Source organism: Carcharodon carcharias, chromosome 23, assembly GCF_017639515.1.
Source record: "Carcharodon carcharias isolate sCarCar2 chromosome 23, sCarCar2.pri, whole genome shotgun sequence".
Lineage (NCBI taxonomy): Eukaryota > Metazoa > Chordata > Chondrichthyes > Lamniformes > Lamnidae > Carcharodon > Carcharodon carcharias.
The window spans coordinates 22,753,783-22,780,549 of record NC_054489.1 but is presented as its reverse complement, the minus strand read 5'-3'; the positions used below and the strand labels follow the sequence as shown (position 1 = coordinate 22,780,549).

The window sequence follows — 26,767 nt, the reverse complement described above, 5'->3', positions numbered from 1 at the left end:
AAGCAATTTAAATAAAAATGCATGTCACTCTGTAATTACATCCTATCTCCACTGGTGAAACTGCAGTGTGTCCACCTGGCATCTCACAGTTCTTAAGCTATATTATAAATAAACTCTGTTTCAACCAACTCTGCTTCCCAATTTACCTGAAGCAACAAGATAAAATCAAAGTGCATATTTTGTAAATGTAGGATAGAATATAAAACTTTAGAATAGGAACTGAATCTTTTGTGTGCTTTGATCCAATTGTACCGTGTCATCTGACCTTTAATTCATCTGAATGCTGAATGTTCTTCACTCCTGTGAACAACATCACAGAAGATGAGAACTAGGCTGGTATTTTCTATATACACATAGTCCAGACGTTTCCATGCTTTCAGCTGAAGGATGTTGATGGGGTTAAACAATGCCTGTGGAGAAAGGTAGGAAAAACATCTACGCTTTACAAAGCACTCACTCATCACTTTAAACTATTCACCAAGTGCAGTGATCTATTGTTGAACAAAGAACACATGGTTCATTTTTTACAAATTAATTCATTCCACTGCACAAACAGCACATTGTAAAATCACAAGATGGACGAAGATCAGGAAGACCATTTAGATCATCCAAGCTCATCCATTCAAAAACAACCCTCATCCTTGTAACTGTTGGACTCATATCTTTTAAAATGGTAGTCTTCTTTTAAAGTATAGAAAGACGTGGCATTATCTGGACGTTTGGATGCTGACCTGGATATTTTTTTAAAAAAAGGTCATAAGTTCACCTTGGAACTGTAAAACAAGTGTGCCTTTTCCAAGAAATCAGCTGACCAGTATGGTACTTGAAGGGGAAGAGAGGTTTGTTTGCTCTGAACTGCAATCACTTTAATTGGTGGGAAAAAAAAAACTGGTGAAGGCAAAGGCAAGTGATTCACTGGAAATCACATGGCAGAGACAAGATTTAAGTGTTGAACCTGTTGTTTGTGAACTCAGTCTTTTGGGGAACAAGTTAAAAAGGAAGGTTAGCCTAATTGGCTCTCTCCCTGCCTTGCCACAGCCAGAGAATTCATATCTCCATATAACTTATCTGCTTTTGGACCTGAAAGGCTGGGACAAGAAAGATTGGTCCAGCCCTATTCACATCCACGCTGTGGCTCCTTTGGAAAGAATATCCTGGCAACTACAGTGAAAGAAGCCTGGTTAAAGTCTCTCTTATTCTGGATAACAGTAACAAAAGTAAATAATTGGCTATTTTGGTGAATGAATCACACTTCAAATTAATGGTACGACCTGCAGAGCAGTGGGGCTAGGTAAACTGCACATTCCTCTCATCCCGGTCATAACATAACTAGCTATTTTTAAAAAATGTTTCTGGGGTTTTGCCTCCACCACCCCTCTTCAAAGCCCATTGTATATACTGACCACTATTAGAATGAAAAATCATTTTCTGATATCAGTCCTAAATTTAGCTTTCATTAGTATGAACCTGTGCCTCCTTAGCCTATTGTCGTGCTGTGCACAACTAATATGCATATGCCAGGCCTCTCTATAGAAGGAATGTATGTGGCTGCATAAAGTGTTTACATTATATAAAGCTTAAATATTGATTTTTAGTGACTCACTTACTTTGAGGATAAAGAACTTGACAAATCAGTTCCATATCTCTGTTTTGATAAATCAATTTTTATCACATAGGCCCATGAGAAGCTGGAAGACACTAAGCTAGAGGCTGTACGTGATAATAACCTGGAGTTAGTGAAGGAGATCATTGATGATATCACCCCAATTGCTAAGGAGAATGATTCTGCAGCTGAACTCACTCGTATTCTCCAGGAACCACATTTTCAGGTATAGGCTAACAACGCTATTATCTGATGTTCTTTATTTACACTGTAGCTGCAATGCATTTCATTCTAATTCAAATTATAATCTTCAGTGATATTACATCCTAGCTTTCTCAGGCTGTAATCTTGCCACTGTCATTGGGTTAACCGTAAGTGAGGAAACATTGACTGGAATTTTCCAGCCCCTCACGCCGGTAGGATCTTCTGGTTCCGCTGATGTGAACAGCGATTTCAATGGCTCACCAGCCCCATCGTGGAGAAACCCACCGCAGTGGCGGGGGGAGGGTGGGGGTGGGGGGAGACTGGACAATTCCAGCCATGAGCCACACCCAACATCCATGGTCAACCATTCAAAGTGTAACTGGCACTATATTAAACTTGTAAAGATAGAAGCCTCGTGAAGACACTAGCCCTGATTTTGCAATTAGCCTATCTTAACAAAAGTGAATGACCTGATCATTAAAATGATGCCACTTGGAAAATTGAGCCTATTTGTCTGACTTCTGTGCCCATTTAGTCCTTTGTTGAGCTTGAGGCTAAATTATGGTGAGCTCCTTTTGCTGTATTTTTCTAGCTAAGTACCATACTGAATTTTACCCTAATAAATGGTATGGCTATTTCTTTATAACCAATTTAACAAATAGCGTGCTTGGTGACTATAAAATTTCAATCAACTTAAGCTCTGTTGGTGCTAATTTTGAAAACACTTACAGAAACAAGACCCTTCTTTGATTATTTAATGACATGACTGTAATGGTTTCCTTGCACAATTACCTACAGCTATCAAATATACCGTACTCTCACTTGATTAATAGCTCATTTGAGAGATTTGCTACTAAAACAGGAATGGAGGAATTACACTCCACTGATGCAGGTTTCATAATAAATAAAGAGCTTAATAGTTGGACAAACCTTAAATTAAACCATCAATCCTTAACGAAGCAAGCAAATTGTTGCTCTGTGGGTCTGCTTAGAAACTGGGACTGGGACGTTTTGCAAAAAGGGTGATTCACAGGCAGTAAATCATGGCACAAGCTATGAGAGTAAAAATGGTACATGCTATCTCATCACTAATGGCCTTAGCCATTAATTATAGGTCCTTATCAACGTTCAGCGATGTTCATGCTTTATATCTCTAAATAATCGCTATGCTGAACTTACAGCCTCAGCCCCTGACTTCCATACGATAGTGACATAAATTTAGTTTTCTACCGCACCACTCTTGTTTCTGCTAACTTCCTCCATGTTTTTAATTGGAAAGCTCTGCGGCGAGCATGACTGCAAATCAGATGCAGAATGGCTCTTTTTTTCAGTGATTTAACAAATACATTAATGCAGTTCGTTGGCTGGGAAGAGCTCGAACCATTGCAGCAGCCTTTCCTTCTCCTGGATAGTGGCTGGGCCGGACTTAGGAATTCGGCTTGGAGATAATTCCAATACATGCCTACAGAAGACTCCATGATGGATTCAACGGCTTTGGTTATTCCTGGAAAATGTCCAGGAGGTAATCAGAAATACAAACCAGGGAATTGTGTGTTTCTAAATTGTTTATGATTGAATTATTCCCAACTTGTCAAACTGTGAGTGACGTTGCTATTGTGATTTAGCACCTACAAAAGGCCAGCGTTTGACTAAAGATCAGGCTCACCAAGAGAAAAGCAAAAAAAAAAACCACAGGTACCTGTCCTCTGAGCAATAAGTCAAGCCATTCCCAAGTTACCAAGGGGCCCATTTTGATGGTTATTTTTAAGGCCAGTTGGCATTGGCGAGAATACTGGCACTAATCCAAGAGAATATAACCTAATTTCTCAGAAACACCATGGATGATTTGAATGTCATAGACTTCTGCCAGAAGCACCATAAGTTAACAAAGGGGTCATCACAAGCAAGGAATTGGGAGGCTCAACTTACCCGCAAAAGACTGTGGTCAAATATCCTCTATCCGTATATCCGAAAATCAAACACATCCAAAAACCGAATGCTTTTTTTGAACAGCTATGCAGTTAATTTGTATGTTAATAAAACAATGTAATATATTGTTACAGGTAAGAAGTAGGATGTGTGAGGGTTGGCTAATAGAGAAACAACTGAGTTTTTGTAGACTATAACCAACCTAGGCTTAGGCTAGTGTAATGTAAGCAGCCTAGGCCAACCATATTACAGTAGCTCGGAAAATGAAAATATCTGAAAACCAGAACGCAATTGGCCCCAAGGGTTTTGGATAAAGGATACTTGACCTGCAGTTGGTACCAATTAACAGTGTTGAATTCAATTAGTATCAAATTAGGAGGCAGCTACATTAGTTTCCCTGGGCCAACACCAACATTAAAAGAGAATTCTTCCAAATGCTCAAATTAAGGTGTCATAGTGTAATTATGATAAAACATTCAAGATTTCTCTTGTTCCACAAGTTCACACAATGATTGTGTTAGATTGCAAGGGGAATTCAAAAAGCAGAATTACAAAGCTCACTTTCTCTGCTGAAAAATAAAGTATGCCTCTTGCAGCATGCACTTGTATATGTAAGTATAAACCTTTAGGTAAAGAACTCTCAAGGCTGATTAATGGCATATTTTTTGAATTTTGAAATATCTGGGTTTTTTTTTTAAATCAGTTGCCCAGAGTTTGGCACTGATTACATGTTCCATTTTCCCTGCAGTCCCTGCTGGAAGCTCACGACTCAGTTGCCTCGAAGAACTACGAAACTCCACCTCCAAGTCCAGAGTCGCTAATGGACTCTACGTTCAACAATCAGCCTGTACCACCTGATGCTGTCCGAATGGTGGGGATTCGCAAGGTCAAGGGCGAACATTTGGTAGGTATAAAGATCCAGAACTGTACTTTAAAGTTGGCAGCATTAAAAGTATTGGATGGTAACCACAGTTTTACAAAGCTGAGAATTTCTACATAGTTTGTCATGCCTGCTACCAGTTTTTAGTATGACTCACCATCTTGAAGCAAGATGGCTTGCTCCAATTGCTAGTGCTGCTTCCGCAACTGGCCACAAGTAGCTGAAAGCAGCCTGACTTTTTCTTTCCTTCCTCAGTCTTTGCTGTCAGCGCGTATCTGTCTTCCCACTCTAGCATTGCCAAAATTAGAAAGATAATCCCATGTTCCTGGAAAGGAGCTGAGCTCACAGAAAGCCCAGTCCAAGAATCAGGAATGCAGTGTGTTGCTGTAGTAATTGTAAGTAAAACCTTTCATACTGTTTTGGCGATCATGTGACTGTGCAGATTAATCAACCCTAAGCGTGGGTAATCTTAGGGGCAGAGCTTTCTAGCCTTGGTCTTAATTCGAGCATGTAGCTTCATCAGGAGCTCTGCAAATAAAGTTTACTGTTTCTAACAAGAAATCTGTCTGGCAAGCTTATTACTTTTGGTGATGAGGGTAAATAGATCCAATGCTGCAACTCACCTCACAAATGTGAGTATTTTGATTTTTAAGGGAAGAAAGAAAAGTACACTCACCAGTCATACCACTCTTCAGCAGAATTGACCTGTACGACTCATCCATGGAAGACTGGAGTTAGTACATAGAGCGCCTAGGTTTCTACTTTGTGGCAAATGAAATAACAGCAGAGGAGAAACAGAAAGCAATTCTTCTAAGTGTGCGGGAGCAAGACGTATAAGCTAATCCATAGTCTGATTACCCCAAACGCGCCATTAACGAGCTAATAGACCTCGTGAAAGCACATTTTCAGCCTAAGCCATCAGTGATCATGCAAAGATTCAAGTTCAACTCTAGAGTAAGGGCCCCAGGTGAGCCGATTGTAACGTATATCATGAAGTTAAAACAGTTAACAGAGCACTGTGACATCGGAGATACTCCAGATGATACATTGTGAGATCGTTTGGTTTGCAGTGTACACGACGACGCTATTCAGAGCCGTTTACTTGCAGAAGTTAATATTGACCTGAAGCGGCCATGGAGATAGTACTAGCAATGGAGAGTTCTGGGAGGGACTCACAGGCTTTACAGAGTGTGAAACATGATGTCATTCTTCAGTAAGATTGGGAAGCTACCGATGGGCATGACGCGAAAACCAGGGAGACAACCGTGAAGTGGGACACAGAGCCTACCACTCAAAAAACAGAAAGTAATACTGGGAGCAGCTCACCTGTGATTCAGAAATTCAAGTGTTATCGATGTGGGGGTAACCTGCAGGTTTAAAGAGGCAGAATGCCACTACTGTCACAAAAAAGGGCACATTATAAAGCAATGCAGGGTAAAATCAAGACAGCGATTCAGGCCAAGATGATTGAAGTGCATGATATAAATGAACCAGAAGCTGCTGATAATTATATCTATTTCCTACACAATCGTAAGGCCAGGAAAACTGAACCAATCACCATTACCCTTCAAGTAAATGGGAAGCCTCTAGTCATGGAGGTTGACACAGGAGCATCGACCACAGGGGTGGGAGAACACATCTTTAAATATCTCAGTGAAGGCACCCAGCCACTGAATCTGGAGAAAACCACAGCTCAGCTTAAGACGTACACTGGAGAGGCTATACAGGTGAAAGGCATCGCCTCTGTACCTGTATCCTACAGACTACACTAGCCCAGCTGCCAGTGATTGCTGTAACAGGTGAAGGACCTAGCCTTCTGGGCTGTGATTAGTTGAAAGAAATTAAACTCAACTGGTCAGAAATTTTTCAAGTCAGAACAAGAGGAATTCCTGAGTTGTTAAAAAGGATTGACAGCATATTCTGAGATGAGTTGGGAGAGATAAAAATCCCGCAAGCTAAAATATACGTAGATTCTGAGGCAACACACCGGTTCTTTAAGGCCAGACCTGTGCCTTATGTCTTAAAGCAGAAGGTGGATGCAGAATTGTGCCACTTGGAGAAGTTAAGAATAATCCAGCCAGCCCAATTTTCAGAATGGGCAATGTCCATAATCCCTGTGATGAAACCAGATCAAACCATTTGGATTTACGGAGATTATAAATTAACTGTGAACAAGACAGTTATCCAAACCCAAGGATTGAAGATCTGTATGCTAAACTTACCGGAGGAAGATTCTACACTAAACTGGACATGAGCCATGCATACCAATAGCTGGAGCTGGGCAGCACATCTAGAGGGTATGTAACTGTCAACACGCACATGGGCCCATACCAACATACATACCTACCCTGCCTGTGTGATTTTCCAAAGAACCATGGAAAGCCTGCTACAAGTTGTAATGTACCTGGATGACATCCTGATCACAGGATTAACGGAAGCTGAACAATTGGCCAATCTAGAAGTTTTAAGGAGATTTTCGAAGGCTGGTGTACAATTGAGAAAAAAGTGTACTTTCCAAGTGACTGAAGTAACTTATTTGGGTAATCGAATGGATGCCCAAGGGTTGTATCCAGTAGAGGAGAAAGTCAGGGCAATCAAGGAAGCACCCTCTCCTGCCAGTGTCACTGAACTCAAGTCTTTTTTGGGCATGATAAATTATTACGGTCGCTTCTTGCCTAATTTGTCTACAGTGTTTGCCCCTTTACACTTACTATTGAAGAAGAACCACAGATGGTCTTGGAAGGCACAAGAAGAAGAAGCCTTCATAAAAGTCAAGACGCTTTTATAACCATCACGTCTGCTAGTACACTACGACCTGTCAAAGGAATTAACACTAACTTGTGATGCACCTCCCTATGGAGTGGAAGTGGTATTGTCACACAAGATGGAAGATGGTTCTGAGAGGCCAATAGGATATGTCTCCAGAACCCTCTCTGCAGCTGAGAAGGATTACTCACAGCTTGAAAAAGAAGGCTTATCTGTAATATTTGGAGTAAAGAAGTTCCATCAATATTTGGACGGTTGACACTTCACCATAGTGTCAGATACAAGTCACTGTTAGGTTTATTTAGTGAAGATAAAGCAATCCCACTGATAGCCTCTGCTAGAATTCAAAGATAGGCTTTGATTTTGTTGGCATATGAGTTCTCTTTTATGCACTGTCCAGGTGTGCATATAGCAAATGCAGGCCCCCTCAGTTGTTTCCCTTTGCCTGATAGTATTACACTGTTCCAGTACCTCAAGAAGTTGTGCTTGTGTTGAATTTCCTGAACTCTTCACTGGTCCGTGTGAAGCAGATGAGGATTTGGTCAAACTGGGATCCAATTTTATCAAGTGTCCATGAACAGGTATTGCAAGGATGGTTAAATGCACAAGCCTCTGAAGAGCTAAAACCATACTCTGCCCATAAACCTGAATTAAGTTATCAAGATGGTGTCTTGCTGTGGGGAGCAAGAGGCATTGTCACTTTACAAGGAAGAGAGTCATTATTGACAAAGCTTCACAGTGCGCATTCAAGAATTTCGAAAATGAAGATGCTCACATGAAGTTATATCTGGTGGCCAGGTATAGACAATGGTATAGAGAAAAATGGTTAACCACTGCCTCCAGTATCAGCAACAGCAGAAGTTGCCATTTCAGATCCACTGGATTCGTGGGAGCGGCCTTATCGACTATATAGACTATGTAGATCCATTTTTAGGTACCATGTTTTTATTGATCATTGACGTGCATTCTAAGTGGATGGATGTGTATGAAGTGAAATCACCTACATCGTGTGCAACTATTGAAAAGATGCGCCAATGTTTTAGTGTACATGGCCTACCAGAAGTCACTGTTTCAGATAATGGCACTGCTTTCACTAGGATGGAATTCCAGAGATCCTTGAATCTAAATAGGATTAAAAATGTTCGTACAGCACTGTTTCATCCCTCATTCAATGGATTAGCAGAAAAAGCAGTACGAATTTTTAAAACAGGAATGAAGAAATTATCCGACGGAACATTAGAAACATGAATTTCAAGATTTCTTCTCAACTATCGCACGATTTCTCATGCAACAATGGGTTCAACAGTGTCTGAATTGTTAATGAAATGCCACCTTTGTACAAGATTGAGTCTGGTATTCCCTAACTTAGAGGGGAAGGTGGAGAAGAACCAGAGTAGTCAGAAAGTGAATTATGATGTTCACAGTAAGGATCGAAAATTTACTGTGGGAGAGAGAGTTTTTGCGTGAAATTTAGGAACTGGACTGTGATGAGTTCCTGGTATAATTGTCTCTGAAGCACGACCTTTGTCACACCAAGTGGAAGTGGAAAATGGATTGTTAGGAAACACATGGATCATCTAAGAAGTAGAGAGACACTCCAACAACCAGTTACTCCACCTGAAATTGAAGTCGAACCTTTGATCCCTGAGGAGCCAGATCGACATAGAATAGACATACCTCTCAGTTGATGTAAATAATTCTGAACTGCCATTGCCTAAGAGTGTCCCTGATGCTGCAGTTCTTGGTCAAGTCGATCCAATGGAAGATTCTTAAGTCATAGAGTTACGTCGCTCTACCCGAATCAGAAAACCACCTCTAAGACTCAATCTATAATTGCATGAACTGTATATATTTGTATATGTTATGGATTAAGATATTCTTGTAAATAAGAGATGTAAAACAAAATTAAAGGGGGAGGAATGTAGCGATTGTAAGTAAAACCTTTCACACTGTTTTGGTGATCATGTGAATGTATAGGCAAATCAGCCCTAAGTGCGGGGTAATCTTAGGGGCGGAGCTTTCTGGCCTTGGACTTGGTTCGAACATGTAGCTTCATCAGGAGCTCTGTGAATAAGTTGGGGGTCATAAAATGGGGTGGGTACCATCCCACAAACTTCCCACCCACCCCCAAGCTCACTCCCATAATATGGGGCTGGGCGGGCACCGAAATTGGCAGCCCGCCTGCCATATTTAAAGAAATAATCAAGAGTCAATTGAGCTTGTTAACAAGCCAATTGATCCCGATAATATGCTGACCATGCCATAATACAGCTGACGTGGGCAGTCAGGTGGGAGTAGGCGGGCCGCTTTTTAAAAAAACCTTTTCAAAGGGTAGAAAGGAGTGGGGATGGGGGGTTTGGGTATTGTCTTCGGGGAGTTGTGGGGGGCGGTGTGGCGGACCTTTGCTGATCAGGGAGCAGCCCTCCTAAAATAGTACCTGCCATTTCTTCCTAGCCACCTGCTCCATAAAACACACCAACCCCACCCTGGCCCCTTCCCTAAACTGCCGGGACCATCCCCGTCCATCACCCGGACGTACTTGGCTCTGGAATCCACGGGCCGCCTTCTTGGGTCTGCTTGCAGTCCCGGCAGCACCTACTAATACTCTTAGTGCTGCCAGGATTGACGGAGCTGCCAGCCAATCCAATTGACCGGCAGCTCTCGAGTTTATGGCTTCCTCCCAAGTGAGGGAGGAAAGTCCCACACTGCCCCAATTTAGCCCAACCGCAGCGCGTTATGGGTTCTTAAGGGGCATACCATCCACCCCAACCCCTCCCCGCCAGCCCTCCCATAATATTCTGCTCTGTTTGTCTCTCCACGGATGCTGCCTAACCTGCTGAGTATTTCCAGCATTTTCTGTTTTTATTTCAGTTTTCACACATCCACAGTATTTTGCTTTTGTGTCACATTTCTGTCACTAACTTCATTTCCAAGTTTGTGATTCCATGCCTCTCCCTCGTCACTGTCTGAGGCTGAACTGAATCATTTGTAACTTCTGGTACCCTATTCAACCCTGAGCTAAGCTCCTGACCTCATGTCCACTCCATTATCAACACCACATACTTTAAAAAGGGTTACATGAATGCAAGTCATGTTGTTGTTGTGCATAAGACCAGGCAGTGGACTGCAAGGCACTAAGCAAGTCAAAGGGTTTAAATGGGGTTACTCAGATAGGGTGATACATCCATGATCTAGAAGTAAGATTTGATTACTACCAATCAACCTGTATCAGGCCTTCAGTTTACAATACAGCAAATTAAATCAGACATTTCATCATTATTGTGCTAAACATTATTATGTTTGTCTTGGGACTCTGATGTGCAAAACTCATGGGATATTGGAGCATATGATGCAGGAAACTGTGTTTATGAATGACGAACTACAGAAGGATAAATGTGGCCCATGATGCACAGAAAATAATTATAATTAATGTTCAATGTGAAAAGAATTACTCCAAGAATTATCTTGAAGTTATAGAATGTTGTCAGTGTAAATAACTTGCCTCAGAAGAAACTAACTTAGATTTAATGAAGATGCCCAAGTCAATATTAGACAAGTCCCAGGGAAAAGAATAACAACTGGTCCCATGATCTTGCAATAAAAATATATAATTGCAAATTATTATTGGCGTAGCTTAAGAAATTGATGTTCAAAAGGGAGTGAATTATTGATATGATACAGTAGCTCTCAAGTATAAAGTTGGAAACAAGGTGTAATTGAAAACTGTCACAGCATTCTCAATATGACATCTCTGGCTTTAATCTCATTTTGGGGCACAGATTGAGATTTATATTAATCAAAATGGAGCATCCCAGTCAGTTCTGGAGAGTTGCTTATTTTCACGTAAACTTTTCACAATGATAGTATGTTAAGTAACAAAGTAGACTCTGTGCCTTCTATCCCATGGCAACAGTGAACATCAACGTTGATGCTGTTGAATATTAGTATGAAATGAAAATGAGAGGCTGACAGGATGGTCCCAAGCGGAGTAAATGCCAAGAGGTGACAGGAAAGGAAATTCAGGATAAAGTTTTTCCCCCCTTCTGGGACGGTAACCATTAAAGTCTGTGAAACCTTATTTCATGTGGCAGGAAAGGGGAGTTCAAATGATCTACTTCAGTCAACTGACTGGAACTTACAATTTTCCTAATAATTGCTATCCTGTTTAGAAGAGATAGAATATTCTGTTATATATTGTACTTCTCTAATACTGTGTTACAACTAGCATTAAGAATTAAAAAGATAGGATTTTGTACTGTAGTAGATTAAAACTGTGAAAGTACTGTTAATCCCAAAATCACAGGACTGAATCCCCAGCTTCAAACCAATAGACATTTGAATATAAGGGTTAAGCCACATGATAATCCTCATCTATTGGAAAAGATGTTAGATTTCTAAAGGCTTTTTCCCAGTTCCATTAATGTCTCCAATTCTCTCTTTATAATGTTTATCACTGGAATATCCAGAAAATCATTGTTTTGTGCGTGAATATTAGCTAACGGGACTGAGATGCTATTTTCACGTACTGAAACTTCTTCCATTTAATAGATTTTGAAGGGAAATCCCGGCAAGATAGCATGAACTGTGGTTCAAGTTTACAGTGCAATGAGAAAATCCAGAAGAGCTCTTTTAAGAGACCCCCTCCCCCACTCCCTGAGAGCTTGTCTCTAGCACTGCAGGCGGGCATAAAATAACCCTTGATACTGCTCAACTAAGACCAGCGGTTTTCCATCCAGTGTCCCGGCCAATATTTATCCCTCAATCACCATGACATCAGAAAACAGTCTACTCCCAATCTTGTGAGAACAGACCATTTAAATTCAGCTTCTGTAGAGGAAAAGAATGGGAAAGAAAATGGCTGAAGGGAAACCAGGAAATGAAAATGAAGAAGTGAACAAAGATGAATGGGAGCATAAAGAGGAAAGGAAGGAATAGAAGTGAGGGTTATACAAGCCTGTTTCACTGCTCAAAAAATAGTCTTTTCAACCTCCATCTATTTTATATGTTATGTATTCATAGAATTGCACATAGAGGTGGTCATTTAGGAACTTAATGTAAAAGTAAATTGCATTGTGAATTTGTGTCACAGTTAATATCACCCTGCAGGCATCTTACCTCAAAACCTAATTAATGACAGAAATTTCAGGATGTAAAATAGCATACTGGTCCTTGTAGCTAATATTCACAAAATATGATTTTCTGGGTATTCTGAAGAATATCTCCATTATAAAGAATGGAGATACTGTTGCATGAACCTGTAAAGTCCCCTGGGACAAGTTAAATGCTAATACCATGTAATAGGTGCACTGGAATCATCAAATTGAAAAACATTTTGTGTCAACTTTTTCTTTGAATATGGCTGAGAATTTGGGACATTAATGGAACTGGGAATAATCCTTTAAAAATCTAATGTGTTATATAAAAGACAAGGCTTGCTGTGAGGTTTAACCTTCTTTTCCAATTTCTGTGGGGTTTGAAGCTGAGGTTTCAGCCCTGTGAAGTTTGGATTGATATTGACACATTCATGATCAGTCAGCATTTTAATTATTACTGCAACATTCCTATCTTTATTGGTTTTCTGGAAATTTCTACGAATTGGCAATACAAGAGAATTGGTGACATTATTGGAACTGGGAAATAATCCTTTAGAAAAATTGTGTTCCAATTAGTTTCAATTCAGCTGCTTCAATAATTAATGAAAGAGCTAAAAAAAGGTTCTGGGATATGCATACATCCAAAAAATAATGTTCATTATTCTAAATAATAATGTTAGCTTGATGCCTCAGATAATTGCATGCAGGATTAAATTACATGTTAAAAGGTTTACAATAGTGATTTAACCTTGGCAGTCTGGAATCTTGCATGCTGCTGCTTGAACTCATTTGCAGTGCTGCAATACATCCACTAACCCTCTCTCAATGAACCAACCAGCTGACAGTTACTAATGTTCTCCCAACTACATTCCTGTCCCTTTCCTTGTCCATGTGCAACTATCTTTTTCACATTTATCCCGTTCTCATTAATCCTCTTTTTTCCCCCTTTTCCCTCTACATTTACACTGTTAGAGATGCTCCCTCATAGAAAGAGTAGGATATGGGATAGGCCCAACAACATCCAACATCTAAAGTACTGGCTGGGCAACACACCCATGTTCTGCAACATATAGTCTAGCAGAACCCTATAGGAGTCTCATAGGACACTACTTGTATAACAGAGGCACCAATATCCCTGGGATAATAAAAAAACCTATTGAAATATTGGACTGAATTTTCCCCCCCGTTGGGGGGGAAGTTGATGGATGGGTGCGTACGGGTGTGCCGCTATTTTACGTGGGCAGGCCAATTAAGGCCCACCCAGCGTGACATCTGCAGAGAAGGACTATGTGCTCCCTATGTGGGCACGAAAGAGTGCACACATCTCCCTGAGGCTAAGCGCTGCTTCAGGGAGATAGGCTCTAAATGTAAAAAAAACAAAAATAGAAAAATAAAATTTCCCTTACATGTCCCCTCATGTGACATGAGTTGAGACATGTCCATAATTTTTACAAAACCTTTATTAAAATTTTTTAAAGCCTACAGAAACCGCATCCCGCCCGTGGATGAAGTTTCATGTTTTTTCTAGCTCCCGCCAGGGCTCATGGCCTGCCCACCAACCTTAAGGTTGGACATGCAGGTCCTTTAATTGCTTAATTGATCCTGTCAATGGCCTCAATTGGCCGTTGACAGCTCAGTGAGCGTGCAGCTGATTTGGCTGCGCTCCCGCCTTCCTGAAAATTTAAATCAGGCACGGTGACGTCGGGAGTTTCCCCCCAATGTCACCGCGTGTCATTTTACGTGTCGGCGAGCGGGCCCCGCCCCCGCTCGCCAACTCGTAAAATTCTGGGAAAATAACATACTTGGAGAAGGACATTGCATTTAGGAGCATAGGACTTCGGAGCAGGACAAGGCCTTCAAGCCTGCTCCACCATTGGATAAGATCATGGCTGATCTGAGTGTGGTCTCAATTCTATTTTCTTGTCTGCCCTAAATAACCCTTGACTCCCTTGTCTATCAAAAATCTATCTAACTCCGCCTTGAATAAATTCAATGACCCAGCCTCCACTGCTTTCTGGAGAAAAGAATTCCACAGACTAACGACCCTCTGAGAGAATCTTTTCTTTGTCATCCCCATCTTAAAAGGGAGGCATCTTATTTTTAAATTGTGGCCCCTAGTTCAAGTCTCTCCCACAATAGGAAATACCCTCCTGGTATCTACCCTATCAAGTCTGCTCAAGATCTGATATGTTTTATTAAGATCACCTCTCTCATTCTTTTAAACTCCAGTGGGTATGGGCCTAACCTGTTGAACCTTTCTTCATAAGATAAGCCCTTCATCCCAGGAATGAGTTAAGTGAACCTTCTCTGAACTGCTCCCATCACAATTGTATCCTTTTTCAAATAAGGAGACCAAAACTACACAATGTTCCAGATGTGGTCTCACCAAGGCCCTGCACAGCTGCAGTAAAACTTCCCTACTTTTATATTCTATTCCCCTTGCAATAAACAGCAACGTTCCACTTGCCTTCCTAATCACTTGCTGTGCCAGCATATCAACTTTATATGATTCAGGTACCGGGGCACCCAGGTCCTTCTATATTACAAAGATCTGCAATCTTTCTCCATTTATATAGATTATTGCTTTTCTATTCTTCCAAAGTGGACAAGTCCACATTTTCCCCAATATAGTCCATCTGCCAAACTTTTGCCCACTCACTTAACCTATCTATATTCTTTACAGACTCTCACTTCCTTTTGACAACTTACTTTCCTACCTATCTTAATGTCATCGGCAAATTTAGCTACCATACATTTGGTCTCTTCATCCAAGCCATTGACATAGATTGTTAATAGTTGAGGCCCCAACACTGATCCTTGTGGCACTCCACTACAGCTTGCCAAACCAAAAGAGACCCATTTATCCTGACTCTCTGCTTCCTGTTAGCTAACTAATCCTTTACCCATGCTAATATGTCACCTGCTTCTTCATGCACACTTCTCTTGTGCAGTAAAAGTTGTTGTGGCACTTTATCAAATGCCTTTTGGAAACCAGGTATACTATATCCACAGGTTCCTCTTTATCCACCTTGCCTGTTACTTCTTCAAAAAACTTAAACAAATGAGATAACCCCATCACCTTTTCCTAGCATTTTGTCCTTTGGAAATGTCAAATACCCTTCAAAATTCAGGTCCCAGCCTTGGTCATCTTGCAACCATGGGCTGAGTAATACGGGGTGGGGTGGGAGGTGGTGGATGACAAAGCCCCACCCATCACCCCCATCCTTCAGAAACAACATTGGCATGGGGACATCATGCTCGACGCTGACCTACCCTGCAGCCATAAAGTGCTGTGGGGCAGAATAATGAAGGCTAAGTGGGTCCTCCGCTCCTCACTGAGGCGTAAGTTCTGCCCTCCGGAGCTGCCGGCAAATGCGATTGCAAGAGCCTCAAACCTGTCAGACAGTTAAAAGGGCTGAGGCTCCTGCACTTTTACCTTCACGACCCCTTTACCTGCCTCACTCACAGTCACACCCTCCTGTCCCTGCCCCTGGACTAAATCAGACAACCCTATCCTAAGGGTTGTGATTATCTCTGGACAAAGTGCCCAGGCCAAATCTCTCCCTCCCTGATGCATTCTAGCGCCTGTAGCTTGGCCTCCAGCTCATTGACTCTGAGCCAAATCTCCTTGATCTGCAGGCACTTACTGCAGATGTGGATGCTTTGGATCCCACATACAGCAGCTGCAACACATCACCTGGCCTGCCATCTTCATTATGTGTTAATTCATTTATTTTACTTAATTAATTTATAATTAATAAACTCTATGACTAAAAAGTTTTACTACTGTTAGGAACCCTCTACTACAAATAAAACCTTACTATTACTAATAAATTAACTGAGTCTTGAAAGATAATTGCAAAGAATACTCATTAACCAATCACTTACCTGTTTCTCTACGATGCCACAGAACTAAGCGCCCCCACCAACCCATCCCCCCCCGCCACATGTTTTAAGCTCCCAAGTCTCTCCCGTGCTCTCCCCTTGTCACATTGTTTTAAGCTCTGAAGTCTCCACCACTCTCTCCCCTTCTCATGCTGCTTTTGGCTCCAAAGTCTCTGCCACTGTCTCCCCTTCTTGCATTGTTTTAAGCTACGCAATTGCATGGCGGTGAAATAGTTGATTCTTTATGCTTCAGCGTTTCCTGTTATGTGTCCTCTCACTGTCCAAAAACAGTTTAACTGACCTCCACTGTAACATTATTCAGTTTTACCCTCCTACAGTATTTATATTTCCAATGAGCACACTGTTGTTTCTTAATTATTGTATTCAATTTAATCCTTTGCTTCATGCTCACACATGCAGTCTAGCTTTTGGTAATAGTGGCAAAATTCTGTAATCATTGAGGCAATCACGGAGGGATTAGATCAGGCCTGGTGGTGAAGATATTGTCGATTGAACCTTAAAGTCTCCTGGGACAAGTTAAATACTAAGAACATGTAATACTTGCACTAGGGTCAGCAAAATGGAACAACATTTTGTGTCAACTTTTTCATTGAATGTAGCTGAGAAATATAATTATATTTGATGTTGTAGTGTGCTTCTGAGTTTCAGATGCTATATTGTCTAATTGAGTCACCATTTTAATCTTAAATGCAGTAACAAATCTTTCTCATCCCATAACAAAAAAAAGTGCTTATTCTAGAATAAGCGGCTGCCAGTCAATAACAAGTAGTAATCATCCTTTCCAGGGTGTGACATTCAGGGTTGAAAACAGTGAGCTTGTGATTGCCCGAATTCTCCATGGAGGTATGATCGACCAGCAGGGTTTACTGCATGTGGGCGACATCATCAAGGAGGTGAATGGAAAAGAGGTTGGAAATGATCCAAAGGTCCTGCAGGAAATGCTGCAGAATGCCAGTGGAAGTGTCATCCTTAAGATCCTGCCCAGCTACCAGGAACCACATCCTCCACGACAGGTAAGAGGTGCAGCTGTTATGCTTGGTTGCTAATGATGGAAGAATAGGCTACATTAATATTGTCAATGATTAGCATTGGACTTCCTTTTACCCCTTTTTGCATTGAATCATTGGTTTCTGAGGACTAGATTCGTTTAATTTAATAGAGACATTTAGGTAACAAGCTGAGGTTCCCAGTGAGAGACAACAGCAAAACTGAAAAGAGCAGGAGAGAAGGCAAAAACAATCTCAAAGCAATGGTTAGATGATACCAAGCATGAAGGCCGAAAAGCCTATAGACTACAAGAGAGTGGGAGGTTAAGAACAACTCCATCAATCCCAAGCTATACATGAAGATCCCATGTTATAGGTTTAGGTTGTGGTGTTTTAAGAGGGAGTTATCATCATGTCAGAACATTTTCAGTCAACCACTTTTCCTGAAAAAGCCAAGAATCTTCAGCCTTGTGGAGTCAATGAGAAATTTCACAGGGGTTTTCCACAAGCTGGCCTCAGGTACTTTGTTTTCTCAGAGGAGTTAGAATTGCTAGAGGTTGGAAAGGGTAGTGCATGATGTTCCATCTATAATTGATAGAGTGAACTTTGGTTGGCCTGTTGGTCTTTTCTCATCTTTCTCTTCATAAACCTTATTGTTTACTTAAAATTGGTATACGATTCCTAAAATCTTGCTTTGTACAGGTCTAAGAAACAGTCCCATCAAACTCCAACAATGATCGTGGCCTGGTCCAGTAAGGCAAAGCCTGACTTATTACTTACAGCTCACGATTCTGGTCCTAGTTTCCATTAGGTTATAGTGTACTTCAATTTGCTAGCCCATTTTTCATCCAGTGACTGTATTGCATCACGTACAATTGACACAAATGTTAACTAGTTTTAAGCTTATTGAGCTTTTTAAAATTGTACCAAAAACTTAAAAGATTAAGAAAGTGAAAAGGGAGTACAGGAATAAAAGCATTTTCCCTAGGAATACATACTTTAAAAGTTAAAGTGATTGATGGCTCAGGTAATTTATCTAGGGAAGATCCTGCCTGTGTTGAGCTAGTTCATCTGAGCTGGGGTGGAAGTAGTGGTGCTACAGTTGGCCTCAATGGACTTGGCATTACTGCAAAATTGGGCAAAACAAAAAAAAAAACCTTTCAGAAAAAAAGATAGAGGCAAAAAACAGGTTACGAGACCACAGATTAATATGGATCAGAAAGGAGCTGTTTGGCTCATTTTTGCTTATCCACCTAAAAGGAGCCTTTAGCATTCTTACCCACTATAACATTCATCCATGTCTTAAATGAATCCAGGGTTTTCTCTTACTCTGCCATATTTGGAAATCTCTAGCATTGGGTATCAGTTTCTTGGCTCCTCTCTGCAGGAAATTCAAAACTTGAGCAACTTCACACTTAAATGGAACTGGTCTACAGATTGGACCGATTTGCAATGAGCTTCTGGATGCAAATCATTAATAGGGCCCAACACTATACATTTCTTCTTTTTGACATCTATCCTCTAACAAATACCTTGAATTGCTTTAAGCTTACGGCTATCTGCAGAACTTGGCTGAAAGCTTTTCAGGATGTCTAGGTGTACCATGCCATAAGGCTTTCCACGGCCAACTTGCAATGTCACTTCCTTCATGAAAATTGAGGTTGGTTAGTTAGGAGCATCCCCTTTTTGAATTAGCATTTGCTGTTATTTAACAGATTCCTATGGGTAATCCTGAAGTACACTCATGATTATTCATTCTGTTCCTCTACTCCAAAGTCAGACTGACAGGTATCTAGTTCACAGAATTCACAGAACTTTTACAGCGCAGTAGGAAGCCATCAGGCCCTTTGTGTCTGTGCCGGCTCTCCAAATGAGCAATTCACTTAGTGCCATTCTCCCGGCCTTCTTCCAGTAACCCTGCACATTCTTCCCTTTTGGATAACAAAGGGATTATTCCCTTTGGAATACTTTGATTGAACTTGCCTCCACTACTGTCTCTCAGGTAGTGTACTCCTGTCACTGCGTGGAAATGCTTTTTCTCATATCACTTTATGATAGTTGTCTGGATCAGTTTTATAAACCTATTTTTTAAAAAACATGTTTGTCTGTTTCCAATATAAAGAACATCATGTTCATAGACATTTCACACATTTCAATGAATTGCACAAAAAATGTGAAAACATAAGGGACCTTAAATTTGAACTGGAGGGAAATGCTCTTGAATGAATTGAAGTTCATCTTCCCTCCTGTAACCCTTCATTAAAAAGCTGCTTTTATGTCTTGAAGAAAATAGGAAACATAAAACCACTTTCAATTAAATATAATCCACACATGATGAATTGTAATTGCAAATATGTGAGTTCAGGAGTTTATAAGATATTAAACTGAATCCCTTGCAGCCACCATTTTAGTATGTGGAAACTGTTTTATGCTGCGTAAACATTTAAATGCCATATATAAATGTCTTCTATTCTTTAACATTATCTGTCTAACTGTAAAAGGAATGTATAAGTATTGATTATAAGTGCTTACAGTAGGGAATAAATTTCCATTTCCTACAACTCAAGAGTAAACTCCTGTAGAAACTGTTCCCGCTTGTAAACAGATCGAGAACCAGAGGGCACGGTTTTAAAGTGTTTTGCAAAAGAGGTAACTGCGAGGTGAGAAAAAACTTTTTCACATGGCGAGTAGTTAGGGCTTGGAATGCATTGCGTGGAAGTGTGGTGGGTGTAGGTTCAATTGAGGTATTCAAGAGGACATGGGATAATTATCTAAATAGAAACAATGTGCAGGGTTGCAGGGAAAAGACAGGAGATTGGAACTAAATTTAAATGCTCGGAAGGCCAGTGCAGCCAAGATGGGCCAAATGGTCTCCCTCTACACCATAACAATTCTGTGAAAAAGCTAAGTCCATTACATAAATAAAGTAATTGTAACCCCTTTTCACCCCAATCAGCATAAGTTCCACTACTGGCTTCCTCCATATGAAAACATTTTTCCCAATGTTCATTTTCTGCATCACTTCATAATGAACATTTTAAAGCATTGTGAGTCAATGGTGGGTAAAATTCTTAACAATAAAATCAGTGATTAACAATAACAGCTCTGTCAAATCCCTTCATATGGTTGACAGCTTTATTAAATCCAATTGGGCATTGTATAATACAAATGTCCTTTGCCATAGGTTTTGGGCCAACATTGTGTTCATTCCAAATATTTAAGCCTTATGACAACATGTGATAATATTTCAGTAATCTGATAATTTGCGCTCTTTGGAATGTTGTCTGCTATTTTGTTTGTTTCACAGGAATCTTTGATCTTCACTTGGTTTTAGTAGCCTCCTGATTACTCAGTGATGCTTAAGATACGATGATTTGTAATAGACAGTAGCTGTATATTGTGGATCATTTCTCTGGTATATAGAGCCATAGTTATCACAATATGTGATTAGCCTAGTAATTTGAGAAGTTCTCAGCTGAAATGGAGAGTGAGTGGCAGTGTAGTACTTCATCTTGCAGAGCAGATACAAAATGAGCAGGCTACATCCTACAGAAGTGCACTGTACTTCAGCTGGAACCCCTGTTCTGTTCTGACATTATCTTATCTGTCTTTCTAGCTTTAGTCCCATTATCTTTAGCTGTATTAAGGTGGCATTAAGTCCAACAATAGCTCAGTAACTTTCACCTAGTCCAACATGCTGTGTGAGTACGATAATTTTGCTGCCAATTAGTTTTATCTGTTGGACTTCATTGAAACAATAATTGAAAGCCATCACCTCTCACCCTGCACTAATATCAGCATTTTTTAATGGGTGCAAATTGACAAATTACATTGACATATCTGTGCATATATTTCTCACATGTGAATAAGAATCCATTTTAAATGATTTCCAAAACTATCGTTATGATGCCTTTTTTTTTGCTGTGTGTTTCTGTGAATATTTTCCAGATCTTAAAATAAGACAATGCCACAAAGTTCGTTACAATGTATTGCATATGCACACTGACATCCAGCTTTATCTCACTACCACTTCTCTCAACTTCTCACTGTTGCTAAATTATCAGACTTCTTGTCTGACATCCAGTACTAGAAACAGAAGTGTGCTCTGATTAAATATTGGGAAACTGAAGCCATTGTTGTCAGCCCCTATTACAAGCTCTGTTCCTTACCACCAACTCCATCCCTCTTCCTAGCAACTGGCTGAGGCTGAATCAGACGGTTTGCAGCTTAGGAGTTGTATTTGATCCTGAGATAAACTACCAACCACATATCTACACCATCACCAAGACCAAGAATGCAGGGATGGGCTTTGATTTTGTCTGCTTCTCAGTATGATATTATGTACAGACGATCAGTAGATCATTGTAACGCCGATGCGATGACTAGATTACCTTCCCCTTTAGAGGTAGAGCACAATAGGGAAGAAGTGTTTTTCTCTTCACACATACGTGAGTTGCCAGTCGCACCAGATGACATAGGTAGAACAACTCATGTATTGGCAAGGGCATATGAATATATTGCAAATGGATGGCCAATACAGATACCGGGTTTAGAAATTAGGCCACTTTTTATGCGTAAGAATTAGTTGTCAGTCGATAAAGATTGTATTATGTGGGGAGCCAGAGTCGTAATTCCTGAAAGGTACAAATAGCATTTGCTATGTGATCTTCATGATCAACACTTAGGGATGAGCTTGACAAAGTGTCTAGTGAGAAGCTATCTTTGCTGGCCAGGATTAGGTAAGGGCATGGAAGACACAGCGAAACATTGTAGAGCATGTCAAGCTATAGAAAAGGGGCTGCCATCGGTACTTTTGCAACCATGGAAATGGCCAGCTAGACTCTGGCAGAGGCTACACATAGATTTTGCAGAATTTGAAGACCTACAGCTATTCATTGTGATGGATAGCCAATCAAAGTGGGTTGAGGGATTTCCAATGAATCAAACAACTAGCAAAACTCTAGATGTTTTGCCTAGTTGGTTTGCTGCTTATGGCTTCCCAGAGGAAATTGCAGCTGACAGCAGACCTCAGTTTTGTTCAGAAGAGTTTTCAAATTTCATGGGAATGAATGGGGTAAAAAAAAAACACTGCAGTCCCACCATAAGATCCTGCTTCAAATGGAGCAACAGTGCCCACACTACATGTTAAGATTGCTCTTGTTAAACAAATGCTAGATTCAAATTAGAAGAAACATCAGTTGTAATTGAATCACAAGCTGGCAAAATTGTTTTTACTTATTGTAACACACCTCACGCTCCTAGCGGCAAAATGCCAGCTGAATTGTTTCTTAAAAGACAGCTGAGAACAAGGTTTTCATTGCTGTTGCCACATTTAGCACAGCCAGTAGAAGAGAAACAATCCAGGCAGAAAGAGAGTCATGATAGGGGTAGAGTAAGAGAATGAAGTCTGAAGTTGAACCAGAAGGGTAAATGTGAAAGATCATTATAAGTAATTGAAGTGGTTACCAGGAAGAGTCATGAAAAAATGTGGTCCATGCAATGTTTGGTCAAAACTTTTGACAGTGGGAAGGCTAGGCTTGCACACATAGATCATGTTTTACCTTCAGAAGTTCATGAAGAAGAAGGGATTTGGGAAGAATTAAATGAGTTTGTTGAATTGGATAGTTGGGTTAAAGTAGGGCACCAATAGTTACTTCAGCGCAAGTTGCACCTGAAACCAGTTCAGGTCCGAGTCAGAGTCAAATGGACATGTCAGATGAAGTGGAAAATTCAATTGAAAGTGAAGGTCAAAATCAGTCTTTACTGGGAGAAAACTTCTCCTCAGACTCGGGCCAAACTGGGTCAAGGTTATTCCCACATTCTGGAAGTTTAGGTCAAGAAAGGAGGTATACTCTTAGGAATAAGAACCCAATGGTTAAGTTGGATTTGTAAATCAATGAAAAGCAAGTAATGTATATGAGTTGCTTGGAAGTTGAACTTCTGTGTAGTGTTTCATTAAAGAGGAGCACCCTCTTGTGGCCATTTGTTATGTATGTCTATATATAGTCAAACAGGAATAAACTAGTTTTTCAATTGGGCGCTTTGAACTCCATGTGCTGCACAGCCTCTTTTCTGTCCTGCAAAGATATCTAATTGGTGTAGGATTGCCAATCCTCCAGGATTGGCCTTGAGTCTCCAGGAATTGTGTGCAAAAATCATGCTGTGTGGAGAAAAATCGTCAGGGCGTTAAATAAGATTTATTCTTATTCATTGTTTTTGAAAATATCTCTTTACCATTGAATATGAGGGGCAAAAAAGGTTGTTTGATTGATAGTCAAGCATCATCCATTTGGATAATGATCTTTTTACTTTCCAATTGGGAAGGCGATGGTGTAGCAGTATTGTTGCTGGAATAGTAATCCAGAGACCCAGGGTAATGCTCTGGGGACCTGGGTTTGAATCCTACCATGGCAGATGGTGGAATTTGAATTCAATAAAAATCTGGATTAAAGGTCGATGATTCATGAAACCATTGTCGATTGTTGTAAAAACACGTCCACTCATGCCATTTACAGAAGGAAATCTGCTGTCCTTACCTAATCTGGCTTACATGTGACTCCATACCCACAGCAATGTGGTTGACTCTTAAATGCCCTCTGAACAAGGGCAGTTAGGGATGGACAATAAATGCTGGCTTAGCCAATGATGCCCACATCCCATAAATGAATCTTAAAAAGATTGATGTAGGAAGGCAATAAGTCACAAGGATGGATGTGTCAGCCGACTAATGGCAAGAGCATGGGGAAAGTCATGTGATGAAACCTTCAGGAATATACTTAATCACAGTTGACAACCCTACATCAATGTCACTTTTTCTTTGTAATTCGAGACTTTTCATTTTACCACAGGAATTCTGAAAAGGTGCTAATTGATTCATGCACCAGCAAAGGCTGCAAGTTTGCCTTGTCACAGTGATTAATCATGGAATTTTAATTTGTAAATGAAAAGACAGTTTGCTCGTAGCTACAATTTGCATGTTTAACTTGCTTGATTTTATCAAGTGAGCTGTGGAATAATTGTTTGTGGTGCAGATGATACTTTTACCTAAAATAACAACTAACCTGTCTGTCTAAGCTTCAGTGTCAAATGATTTCAGTTGTTGGTAACTATGGTTTCATATAAAATGTATTTATAAGCTGGAATTTCACTTTCATGGAAGTGTCCAATGGTAAAAGGGAAGCTTGTATTCATATACTGCTTTTCATGACATCAGGGTCATCCCAAACCACTTAATACCTAATGAACTACTTTTGAAGTAAAAACAGAAAATGCTGGACATAGGCAGGAGGTCAGGCACCATCTGTGGAGAGAGGGAACAGTGTTGTCTGAGGCCAATGATGTTTCGTTAAAATTGCTCTGACAATAGGTCATCGATCTGAAACTTTAATTGTCTCTCTCTCTCTCTCCATAGATGGTGTCTGACTTAGAATGTCCAGAATTTCCTGTTTTTACTTCAGGTTTCCAGCAGCATAGCTTAAGGACTTTTGGGGTCGTCGCTTTTTAATGATAGGCATTCAGATTGGTTTGGCGTTGAACTTAGATCAAATCAGAATTCCAAATTTAACATTACCAATGTGAATATCAGCAGAGACTATTTATCTACACTTAAACTGGGCTGAGGCCATAAGGAAAACTGATACTTTGAACATACAGACTTTTGAGCTAAAGGCACTATTCATAAATAGCTCCTTAGGCCACCGGAGAAAGAAACACCTTCAATGGATTACCATCTTGGACCACATGTGAAATGGGCTTGGAATTTTTTACACCACAACAGAAACAAACTCTACATGGCCACCATATTACTGTAAAAACAGGCAAACTAGATATATTGAAAACAGAACATTTTTCGAGAAGATAAAAGAGCCACAAAGCAGATTGTTTCTGTTTTTCCAGCTACCAACTTAAGCCCAAATACCAACAACCTAAAATAGTAAGCACAGAGTATGTTTGTTAAAGGATCAGTTTAAATTAACTCTATTCTCTTGTGGTTTAACCTTGCTCAACAGACTGGGCTGGATTTTCCCTGTGGGTTTGTGAACACCACCGTCAAACTCAATATGTGGATCTATGTGGCGAAACAGTCACTCATTGACATTTTCCCCCAGAACAGCCAACTAATGGCCAGCGGACAAGCTGGGAGCCAATCAGTGGCCTTCCAGCTTGAAAGTAGCAGCAGGATGCAATAGCAGGTCATTGAGGGAGAGGGTACTTCAAAATGGAGCCACCCTCTCTCCAAATTTTTTAAAGCTTAAATAAAAAAATGGCTTTTGCACCTAGGCCACTGCTGTGGTGGGGAAATGACTCTACAGAGCTGTCTAAAGTAGGCAAGCTGCCAGGAGGCTGCCCCCAGGCAGTTAATCTGCCCTGTCATCTCCGAGAACCTTTGAGACTGACAGGAAAATGTCATTATTGTCCTCTTTTAATTAGCCTTAAAGTAACTTAAAGGGCCCGGTTGGCTACATATGTGAGGTAAGTTGTCCCTGTCCTTCCATTCCCCCCCTCTCCCCGCCTGCCCCCCCCCCCGCCGGCCCTCCACCATCCCACCTCCACACAAGGATGACTCTGGAATGGGGAGGAGCCAAGGAACCCGCACGCTGGTTGACGGCGCTATTTTTAGTTTCTGCCCGCTTCTGATCTCAGCCTCGGTGGGGCCTAAGATTCAGGCCCAATATCACAAATGTTTTTGATAAAGCATGAAAAGTGAGTCCTCCTGAAATTTGGTACTAAAACTCGATTATTTGCAGCAATAAGTTGCATAATCAACTGAAATCTGATGATGCATTGATAATGGTGCCCAGGTGGTCAAATGCAAAAAAATTAGGTTACTTTTCTAGAATCACTATGTGCTAAATTCAGTATTTTAATTTCCTCAATAGTCTACCCAGCAGGTCCGAATAGGAACCACAATGATAATAGCATCAACAAATATTTCTGCCTTGTCTCCCACTAGACTTGGCTGCCCCCATCAGCTCACTTATTGAAGGTGTAGTCTATATTTATTTTTCTCTTTCTCACTCTCTAAAATTCAGCTCTGTATGTCAGTATCTCTTTTTCTCACTTCCCCCTGCCAACATAGCAGGGTAGAGTTTCTGCTTTTGGGGGAAAGATCAAATTTCGTCTAAAATTGCCAGTTTTGAGAAGTATGTTTTTTTTTCCCTCAAGTTTCTGCTCAAACTTTTTTGTATATCGCAAAATGTAAAATTTGCTGTGGGCCAGCACAATTGGGCAGTGTTATAGAAAGTCATTTTTAAACGTGTGCTTTTAAAAAATATCCTTTAGTATATTTAAGAGTGATAATTTAGTGCAGTTTGATTAATACAACTGAAGATGGTTTTATCTCAAAAAGCAAGCATTTTTATGTTGAGCATCTAGTCCACCAATAAAATGTAATTTGGAA

General features: G+C 40.5%; 1 protein-coding gene across 1 annotated transcript in view; it reads left to right on the top strand.

Annotated features, from left to right (window-relative positions):
* The window catches only part of mpp2b (membrane palmitoylated protein 2b), a 524,997-nt gene that overhangs the window by 439,314 nt on the left and 58,916 nt on the right, over nucleotides 1-26,767 (top strand). The window contains exons 4-6 of the mRNA XM_041173430.1: nucleotides 1,677-1,829; nucleotides 4,485-4,640; nucleotides 17,167-17,394. Of these exons, the coding sequence (XP_041029364.1) occupies nucleotides 1,677-1,829; nucleotides 4,485-4,640; nucleotides 17,167-17,394 (537 nt within the window). The remainder of the gene's footprint in view (nucleotides 1-1,676; nucleotides 1,830-4,484; nucleotides 4,641-17,166; nucleotides 17,395-26,767) is intronic.